The sequence below is a fragment of the Cebus imitator genome, unplaced genomic scaffold (genome assembly GCF_001604975.1).
Source record: "Cebus imitator isolate Cc_AM_T3 unplaced genomic scaffold, Cebus_imitator-1.0 Scaffold88, whole genome shotgun sequence".
NCBI lineage: Eukaryota > Metazoa > Chordata > Mammalia > Primates > Cebidae > Cebus > Cebus imitator.
This window is the reverse complement of record NW_016107403.1, coordinates 6,100,668-6,111,373: the sequence shown is the minus strand read 5'-3', so window position 1 is coordinate 6,111,373 and position 10,706 is coordinate 6,100,668. Positions and strand designations below refer to the sequence as shown.

General features: G+C 34.7%; 1 protein-coding gene across 2 annotated transcripts in view; it reads left to right on the top strand.

The window, feature by feature from the left end:
- STRN (striatin) overlaps positions 1 to 10,706 on the top strand; it is a 124,767-nt gene that overhangs the window by 60,350 nt on the left and 53,711 nt on the right. For both annotated transcript variants that reach the window (XM_017534885.2, XM_017534886.2), the window contains exons 4-6: positions 2,154 to 2,232; positions 4,697 to 4,864; positions 7,459 to 7,594. In XM_017534885.2, coding sequence (XP_017390374.1) covers positions 2,154 to 2,232; positions 4,697 to 4,864; positions 7,459 to 7,594 — 383 coding nt within the window. The remainder of the gene's footprint in view (positions 1 to 2,153; positions 2,233 to 4,696; positions 4,865 to 7,458; positions 7,595 to 10,706) is intronic.

Sequence of the window (10,706 nt, the reverse complement as noted above, 5' to 3'; positions counted from 1 at the left end):
GATCTCTTGACCTCGTGATCCACCCGCCTCGGCCTCCCAAAGTGCTGGGATTACAGGCGTGAGCCACCGCTCCCGGCCTCCAGCTAATTTTTTGTATTTTTAGTAGAGACGGGGTTTCACCATGTTAGCCAGGATGGTCTTGATCCCCTGACCTTGTGATCTACATGCCTTGGCCTCCCAAAGTGCCGGGATTGTAGGTGTGAGCCACAGTGCCTGGCCAGTAAATACTTAATTTCAAATGTCACCAAATAAAGTTTACCAGTCCCTTTTGTATCTCCACTTAAATAAGATCCTATACAGATCAGCAGTTTTTTAGAGTTTGATCAAGGGCTGAGGAAAGTATGTACTTTTTTTGTACTGTTAACGTAGAACCATAGTGTAGTTTGGAGATTGTGCAGACCAGACTTACCATAGGGAAAGTTCTTTTTACCACCTTTTAGAAAGGACTCTGCTTTTACTTAATGATGAATTTAAGCTTTAAAATGTTTAGGAGGTTTTCTTTCAAACAATGTCATTAAAAGAATACTTGAGGTTTTTAAATGTAGTAGCTAATGAAGGAAAGAGGTTTGGATTGAGATTGTTATATATCTGCTGTTTACCAAATTGGCTTTTCTACAATCATTCCTCAGTATTTTGTTCTAGTTCTTTTTTTAAAAAAAATTATTTATTCACTTTTTTTTTTTTGAGACAGAATCTCCCTCTGTTGCCCAGGCTTGTGTGTGGTGGCATGAGCACAGCTCACTGCAGCCTTGACTTCCTGGGCCCAGGTGATCCTCCTACCTCAGCCTCCCTAATAGCTGGGACTACAGCCGCATGCCACTGTGTCCAGATAAATTTTTTTTTTTTTTTTTTTTTTTTCTTTTTTTTTTTTTTTTTTTTTTTTTCCCTTTTTTTTTTTTTTTTTTTTTTTTAACGTATATTCTCTTTGAAGTTATCATAAAGTAATTAGCTTCTTTTTGAAGTTAATTTAATTCCCCTTATTTTCTACCTGCCTCTCCAGTCTACTCTGCTTCTATTTCTTTGGTATATCATAGAACTAAGCCTAGTTATTTTAGAGTTGTTTTAGAATAAAAACAAACATACAAGATTTAATTCTTACTTTTATTCATGTATTTCTCTAATTTCCTGTTGTAGTGATGTCATGTGAAGGAAAATGCTGGGGTTCTGGAATGAACAGAAGTTCAACACTTACCACTGTGTTTCTAACCTGAAAATTACCTTCCAAAACTCAGCCTTCTTATCTTTAAAATGAGGCTAAGTACCTATCTTTGAGGTTGTAAGGAATAAAAGAAACAGTGTATGTGTTTTTAACACAGCAGGTAGTAAATACTTAATTTTTTTTTTCTTTTTTTTGATACGGAGTCTCACTCTGTTGCCAGGCTGGAGTGCAGTAGCGCAATCTTGGCTCACTGCAAGCTCTGCCTCCTGGGTTCAAGCAATTCTTCTGCCTCAGCCTCTCGTGTAGCTGGGACTACAGGTGCACACTACCATGCCCAGCTAATTTTNTTAGAGACAGGGTTTACTCTATGTTGAGAGATCCACTTGTCTTGACCTCCCAAATTTCTGGGATTATAGGTGTGAACCACCATGCCCAGCCATTATTTATTTTTAATTTTTGTGGGTACATAGTAGGTATATATATTTATGGGGTACATGAGATATTTTGATACAGGCATGCAATGTGTAAAAACCACATCATGGAATATGGGCCATCCATCCTCTGAAGCATTTATCCTTTGTGTTACAAATAATCCAGTTATACTCCTAGTTATTTTTAAATGTTCAATTATTATTATTATTGACTTGTTCTAGTTCTGATATGCTACTTTATAATACTTTTATTTGGCTCTCATTTTGTGACTTGATTGGATAAGTCTTTGTTCTGGAGAAAAATTCTCAGTCTAGTTAAAGATAGGGAAAATGTATTTGTTTTAGTTCTGCTACTCAGGGAAATCCAGTAGCAATAATTTTTCTTAGAGTTTTGTTATAGAAATTATAGTTAAAAAACAGAACTCACATTATCCTAACACATACCTTACAGTTGCAGTTACATATTCTTAGCCTTATGAATGTTTATTGGACGTTATTAATGAATTGAGATGCCCTCCAATCCATAAAACAAGTCAGTTTCATTATCACTTAATGTTTTCCAGATGAAGGTAATGAAACAGAAGTGCAGCCACAACAAAACAGCCAGTTAATGTGGAAACAAGGTCGACAACTACTCAGACAGTAAGTGTCCCAAGGTCGAACTTAAAAATGGTTAAAGACAAGAAACATTTTTACAAAGTTATTTTTACTGTGTATTTTCAAGTCAGATGAATAATTTATCTCTTATTATTATTAGATGGATGCTGTGAAAAAGCTTAATTGAATTTCTATTCCTTTTTCATATTAAATACTTTTTCTGTGTGGTGGAATTTATATAGTTAAAAAAATTCTATACCTTTAAAGTTATTCTTTTCATTGCATCTTTTATGTATGAATATAAACATTTTAATATATATGCAGTTGGTGTTGACATGCAATTTTGTTATGTTTTAAAACTTTTAAATAATTGGAGAACTTTTTGAATTCTCCAAATTTGCAAATACTGCCTAACATACACTTTATTGATTGATTGCTTGCTTACTTGATTGAGACTGAGTCTCTCTCTGTTGCCCAGGCTGGAGTGTGGTTTCATGATCTTGGCTCACTGCAACCTCTGCCTCCTGGGCTTAAATGATTCTCCTGCCTTAGCCTCCCAAGTAGCTGGGACTACAGCCGTATACCACCATGCCTGGCTAATTTTTTTGTATTTTTGTAGAGATGGTGTTTTGCTATGTTGGCTAGGCTGTTCTGGAACTCTTAACCTCAAGTGATCTGCCTGCTTTGGCCACCCAAAGTGCTGGGATTCCAGGTGTGAGCCACTGCGCCTGGTCAACTTTCTTCCATAAAATATATGTGTTTGAGACAACAAAGAGTAAACAAAGATGGATTGAGGTTCTGATATCAAGAGGTAGACTAGATTCACTGGCTCAGTGCCTGGTTCTTGAATACCACCTTTGAAATGCCTCAGTAAAAGGAAATTTGCTACCTGTTGTTTGAAGGTTGATTATAAGGTTGTTTAAACCCAAGGTTTCCAAAGTAGATGTATAGCAGCTATTCCTTTTGACTATGGAAAGAGAATCTTAAAATTTCTTCACATATCTATTTTTTAATCTAGACAGAAGAAAATGAGATATTTTCTGATATTTAATAAGTGGATTTTTACTAATGCCCACGCTTTGATCTTAAATATGACGTATACATCTTCCTTTTTAAAATAGATGTGTTCTTAGAATGCTAATTTTTTTTTTTAACAAGAAATAGTTTCATAATGAGCTATACAAGAAATATTTTCAGAAACTTTAAAGGACCCATAACTCTTCAGAGTAAAGGTGTCATTTTATCAATGAATGAGGAAGTGACTATTTAGTAAAACCAGCTTATCTATGGCAAGAGCAGTTTTGAAACAGGTATTTGTAATGTGATTTTGTTGCCAAAGTGAGGTATGTCTCAAATATTATTTGTTAAAAATGGAAAAATATAACACCTTTGAAGCAGTTTTCAAGAACTTTAAATTTAGGGAATTGGAGTATTTATTATCTAAACTTTAATCGAGACTTCTCTATAAATATTGGATGGGATTGAAAAATGAGCATCTTGATTTGATAAGATACACTTATTCCCTTTGATCACATATATTTTTGAGATAGATCTTTCAACTGTGATAACCAAGACCAAATCTTGCAATAAACTTAATTTAAACTGCTTATCTCATCAACCTTTGTTTTCTTCTTTCATCCAGTAGACTCAGTGCCTGCTTATAAGTTTATGTCAAATGTTTGTCTATCATGTTTACTAATGGCATTTACCATTTTCATGGTCCTGCCACTGCCACTTTGGCCTTTTTTGTCAACTTTCGTGTTAATATTTATTGAGTGCTTTTTATATGTCAAGTACAATATTAGGTATGTCTGTTTTAGGGGATAGAAAACTGAGGTTCAGGAGAATTAAAGTTATGCAAGTAAGTGGCAGAAATAGGACCCAGACCTAGCTCTCAGTACAAAGCCTTTGCTGTTTTTTCTGTGCCACTGCCTTTCAGTAACATACACACACCCCCTACATGCCACAATTTAATTGCAGTCTATTTTTATTTTAAAGTTGTCTCAGGATAGAAGCTTCCATTCTGTAGAGGTGACTCGAGAAATACTTCCTTCTTGTGTGTAATGAAGGAGACCATATATGCTAGGAACATTCTGTCTAGATCACAAACAATTGATACATGACAAATGTAAAAAAAAAAAAAAAAAAGCTACTGGAATAACTATTATAAAATACTAATTTGGTAGAGTCTGGGAGTGAGCTAGCTCCAATCTAGCCTAAAGGAAAGAATGTGCTATTAGATATATTAAAGACCAGCTTCTTCTTATGGTAAATATAATGAATGGTGTATTGTATAGTTCTCTCATTTTTCTCAGTGACTGTAGAGGCTGGTACTGCAGGAGACAGCTCCATCTGCAGCTGGAAGGTTATTTATTAAGTCTTACTAGCATAGTACTGTACTGTTAAGTCTTATGTGGTCAATGAGTTTAAATAAATGCTTTCATTTATATATTAAATTATAGAATACTGATTCCAGTATGACTGAACTGTAAGGATCCTCTTCACACAGGTATCTACAGGAGGTGGGTTATACAGATACTATTCTAGATGTGAAATCTAAACGAGTGCGAGCTTTGTTGGGCTTTTCAAGTGATGTCACTGACAGGGAAGATGACAAAAATCAGGACTCAGTTGTAAATGGCACAGAGGCTGAAGTTAAAGAGACAGCAATGATTGGGTAAGTATTTTGTCTGGGAAGTGTTTTCACTATAATTAGTTCTTATTAAATATTTTTGGTTTTATGGGCGTTATTTGTACTTTCAGGTAGTGACATAGAAATAATTATAATTTAATAAAAATTCTAAAATTTTGTTTGGTTAGAAGATAACACATAAGGATTGGAGTTATCATTTATGACTATTTTAATTCAAGAATACTATTATTTATGACATTTGCTTCAAATTTATGTATTTAATACAGATTTTAGTATATTGTCCTAATCAACAAATAAAACTTCAGAAAACATTTTGTTTGGAAATTCAGTACAGTCTGTAAGAACAAAATTTCATGATTGATGATCCAGAAATCACAAAAGTACCTCAAATTATTTAGAAGTAACCCTGCTTTTTAGCCACTTTTGTTTATCTCATAATGCTGTAATTTATCTTTCCTTTGATATAAAATACATATTATAAGTGATAGCGTAAGTGTGAAAAATTCATTAGCTATTTGAAATATTTTGTTTTCCATTTTGGATTATGTATCATGCAATCATATATAATTCTACTTAAAATAAGCATAAACAGTTCAATAAAGAGATTTTTCTTTATTGGAAAAAGTCTTCCATGATTGTTAATTGAATAAAAAGTCAAAATTCTGTGAATGTCTAAGTATGATTTTTATTTTGACACTTGTTTAGGAAGGCAGAATGGTTTTAATTGAGCTCTATAAATTTTCTGGTGAGAAGATAGTTCCTGTTATTTGGAATATAAACTAAAATTATGGGATTAGGTAAAGGTTCACTGTGGGACTTTTATAAACAAAGATCTGTGGAGCCTTCTAAAATGTATTCATTAATAACTAAGAATACATTTCCAACTTTGTAGGCTTCATTAAAAAATACATTAACTTGTATTTGTAAATGTAAGGCATGGTATTTCTCTCTATAGACATAGACCGTGTGGACATTATCTATTTTTATGTTATGGGTCAACGTAAGTCATCAAGTTAACTTAGATAGTATAATTTTTTCTTTTTTTTTTTTTTAGACATTTTGCTTTGTTGCCAGGCTGGAGTACAGTGATGCCATCTTGGCTCACTGCAACCTCTGCCTCCTGGGTTCCAGTGATTCTTCTTCCTCAGCCTCCCGAGCAGCTGGGACTGCAGGCATGTACCACTATGCCCAGCTAATTTTTTGCATTTTTAGTAGAGATAGGTTTCACCATGTTGACCAGGATGGTCTTGATCTCTTGACCTCTCTACCCACCTCAGCCTCCCAAAGTGTTGGGATTAGAGGCATGAGCCACCATAGTATAAATGTTTTTAAGAGCTATAATGCATACTTTAATAACCTTCAGTAAAGACTTTCAGGGAAGACCACTCGTGTGTGTTTTGGCCTTGATCTGTCCTTTAAGAATGACCAGGATATTGTTGTTAATCTGTCAGATTTCAGTAGGGATAAAAGGTTAGAAGAGGCTGATACCAAACGCAAAGCTCTAAGGAGATTTGAAATTTAAGATAGATGTGTGTGTGTGTGTGTGTGTGTGTGTGTGTGTGTGTGTATGTGTGTGTGTATATATATATATATATATATATATNTCCTTCAGGAAAATGCTCTCTGTCTAAAAGATTACCTAATGAACTGGAGAGATCTTTTTGTTCTGGCCATTGGAACCTTTACTAAATTTATTTTGAGGGAACTCAATTCAAGTCATGTATTTGAAAATTCAATTATTTCTAAAAGATTAGTGGCTTATTAATCAACAGGGTCAAGTCTTACAATAATGTTAATATTGCTGTTATAACTTTATGTACACATTTTCTCTTTTACTTTAGTTATTGAGCAGAAATACAAGATTGCATCAGAGAAAAATGACATATTTGTTATTTTCTTAGTTGTGGAAACTTATGTAAGAGGTCAAAGAGAGTTGCAGAGAGGATAAGAGTAGAGAAAAATGGAGGTAGAGATAATAAATATATTTTTAAAAAAAGAAATACATTAAGGTTGGTGTAAGGATCAAAATAATACTGAATCAGGAAGGGGAGTTCTTTACATTAGATTATCACTAATCTAAGTAAATATGAGTGGCCAGGCATGGTGGCTCACACCTATAATCCCAGCACTTTGGGAGGCTGAGGCTGAGGTGGATCACTTGGGCTCAGGAGTTAGAGACCAGCTTGGGCAACATAGTGGAATCCCATCTCTGTTGAAAATACAAAAATTAGCTGAGTGTGGTGGCTCCCTCTTGTAATCCTAGCTACATGGGAGGCTGAAGCTGAAGAGTTGCATGAACCTGGGAGGCAGAGGTTGGAGTGAATTAGATCATGCTACTGCACTCCAGCCTGGGCAACAGAGTGAGACTTTGTCTCCAGGTAGGTAGGTAGGTAGGTAGGTAGGTAGATAGGATTACAAAGTACTTAAAAGAGTATCTACAGCCTGTATTGCTTTTAAAATTTATCTGTGAGAATGTAATTGATAAGAATCAATATAGATAATGTGATTTGGGATTTATAGTTACCATATAAACAGAAGTTAATGCAACATATCATGGCTTAATTCTTATATTAAAGTTAAAAAGATTAACTAAGCAGAATATACATGTTTTACACCAGAAAATCTGAGTTAACAGATTCTGCCTCCGTGCTGGATAATTTCAAATTCCTTGAAAGTGCAGCTGCAGATTTCAGTGATGAAGATGAAGATGATGACGTTGATGGAAGAGAGAAAAGCGTCATTGATACGTCAACAGTGAGTTAGATAACTCATACAATATAAATATTTTTAGGGACTATAATACATACTACATAATGCATAAAAGAATCCATGTTCTTTAATCTTAACCTCTAGCTTTTTCTTTTTCATGAATTTGGGGCGAGTTTTTAATATTGATTTCAAATTAAGAATATTTTTTGTATAGTAGCTTTCTCTTGAAATTCCTCGCTGTTTGATTTTTTGTTCATTCATTGAACAGGACAGTTTTCTATGGGGCAGATGAATATAGTAAATACTGTGTGTTATAACAATGCAGGGTTATTGGTTGCTATAAGAGAATAGAACTGACAGACACATTACGGTGCCTGATGGTGACTAGCATCAGCTCTAATATATGCAGTTTTTGTCTTGTCAGGATTGTTTTGGTAGACAAATTCTGCAAACTTTGAGAACTCTTCCATTAGATTTCTTCACAATTGTGAAGGATTCTCAAGTTTTGTTCAGCTTATTGACTTTCCCATGGCAGTTTCTTGGAATGAGAGATGTCTCTTACTAGCCACTTCTTTCTCTTCCCTTCTCCATTTTCTTCTCTTCTTCCCTCTTCCCCTTTTCCTCTGTCTTCACTTTCTCCCCTTCTCTCTTCTCTCACTTCTTCCTTCTTTCTCCTACTCCTTTTCCTTCTTTTTTAAGTAAGAGATGAGAATGTGTTTTGCTTTGTCTAGGAAAATGTTTACATTTTTCCTCTTTCACATTTATTTGTGAATAGAGAGGAGTGTAAAGTAATATAAAGCAGATTGGACCTCTAGCTAAAAGACTTGGGTTAAGCTCCAGTTCTGTCACTATTTGTGTTTCTTAATGCTTCAGGCTTAGTCTTTTCATTTGTAAAATGTGGATTGTAATAAATAACCATCTTAACCATGAAGGATTTTGTGAGGAATAAAGAGACACTATGTGCGAAAATGATCTATTTAACTTACAAAGTGCTTTTTAAGTGTAACCCATCTGTTTTTTATGCCTTCTGCTTCTTGGGCTCCATCAGAGACTTTCAAATTATTTCTGCCACATTATTGTATTCCCTGACCACTGTTCAGTAGTACTTTGCTAATACAGCACTGCCATGGAAATTATTTGTACTTCAAGTAGTAACTTACAATTTTTCTTATCCAAACAGGTAGTAATAGCATGTGTCTTAATTTACTGTCGTAAAAGGCAAAGCCTAAACTTCTGTGACACTTTTTCTGTGCCCTAATCATCTGGAAATTGTGTAGCCCCTTGTTATTTCTATAATGATTGCATCGAGATATTATTTTTCCATCAAAATACTTTATTCATAGCTCAGTATTAAATAATGCCTTGAATCATGATGCTATATGTTTCTGTGTTAGTGATATCAATTTAAATATTTAAAAGTTTATAGATATTAAAACTATTACATATGCTCTTATTAGAAATTCCTAACCCACAGACATAATAAATATACTCTCTTCTAATTAGTACAGATCATAGCAGTTCTGTGGTGGGTGCAGTGGCTTGTGCCTGTAAACCCAGCTACTCAGGAGGCTGAAGTGGGAGGATCACTTGAGGCCAGGAGTTTGGGACCAGCCTAGGCAACATAGCAAGACTCCATCTCCAAAAAAATTATTTTAGTTAGCCTTGTGCAATAGCATACACATGTAGTTTCAACTACCCAGGAGGCTGAGGAAGGGGGATCGCTTGAGACCAGGAATTTGATGTTGCAGTGAGCCATGATCATGCTACTGCACTGAAAAACTTTTTTAGTTTTTTAGAAAAAAATATTTCTAAGCAAATTAATCACTGGTTTTAACAGTTTTGCATATTTTTACATTATATTACATTAATTTTCCAGCTACAGTCAAATAGCTACATGCCAAAAGGACTTTAAAAATCTAATTCTGTTTAGCAGTGAATAAGCATAACAGAAAATTTATTGCATTCTATAGGGAAAGCTAAAAGTTATCCTATTAAAACGTCAAGTAGAACAAGTTTTTAAAATGTTAATTTATTTATTTAATCAAAATAATTTAATAGACTCAACTAAGAAAATAGAGAAACATAAAGCCCTTAGTAACTGCTGTTGTATTTAGGCTGTATACAGGAGTGTCTTCAAAGCCTCATATCCTCTTCTTTTTTCTTTGCCATTTTTGGAGTTTGGGTTACATGCTGGATTATTTTCCTCCTCTAAATTGTCTTTTTCTTCATCATCTGCCTCTTCACTGTTTTTTTTTTTTTGAGACAGAGCAGAGTTTTGCTCTTGTTGCCCAGGCTGGAGTGCAGTGGTACGATCCCAGCTCACTGCAGCGTCAGCCTCCTGAGTAGCCGGGATTATAGACATGAACCACCATGCCCAGCTAATTTTTTTTGTATTTTTAGTAGAGATAGGGTTTCATCATGTTGGCCAGGCTGGTCTCGAACTCCTGACCTCAAGCGATCCACCCACCTTGGCCTCCCAAAGTGCAGGGATTACAGACGTGAGCCATTGTGCCCAGTCCTTATTTTTCTTTACTGTCATTATTATCAGCATTCTTGTTATCACCAGCTAAGCATAATAACAACCTTGAGATTATATGTGCATGTAAGACGTTATCAGTTTCAAGCTGTGTGAAGGCTAACTTCTGCAGCAGCATCTAATCTCCCATTCAGAAACTTCAGGAGGAAAAAGAATGGAAATAAGAGCTATTAACTATTTTTTTAGCCACAGTGTAAAGAATCTCATGTTCCTTTGTGTCATGGCCCTACTGAAGGTTTTTGAAGTGACAGTTTATTTATTTATTTTTTCTGATCTGCGTAGGCACCCTATGCAGCCCATAATTTAATTTGGTTTTGTCTTAATTTCTTCAATTGATTCATAAGCTCATTGAAGGTAGGAGTGGAGTGGAACCTTCTATGTCAGGAAGAAAAGTAATATATGCTTGTTATTACAAACTCTAGACCTTCCTGTTCTAATCCTGTTCTCCATTGGTAAACACAATTTATTTTTCTTCTATACCCAAACATTAAAAGCAAAGGACTTTCGGTTTATTTATTTAAAGTGGGATACTTGGTAAATCGTAATCTGCAATGACAGTAATAAATATGCCATTTATTCTTTGTATGAATATGCTGAGGTGATGAGACCAGAAACGGGTTT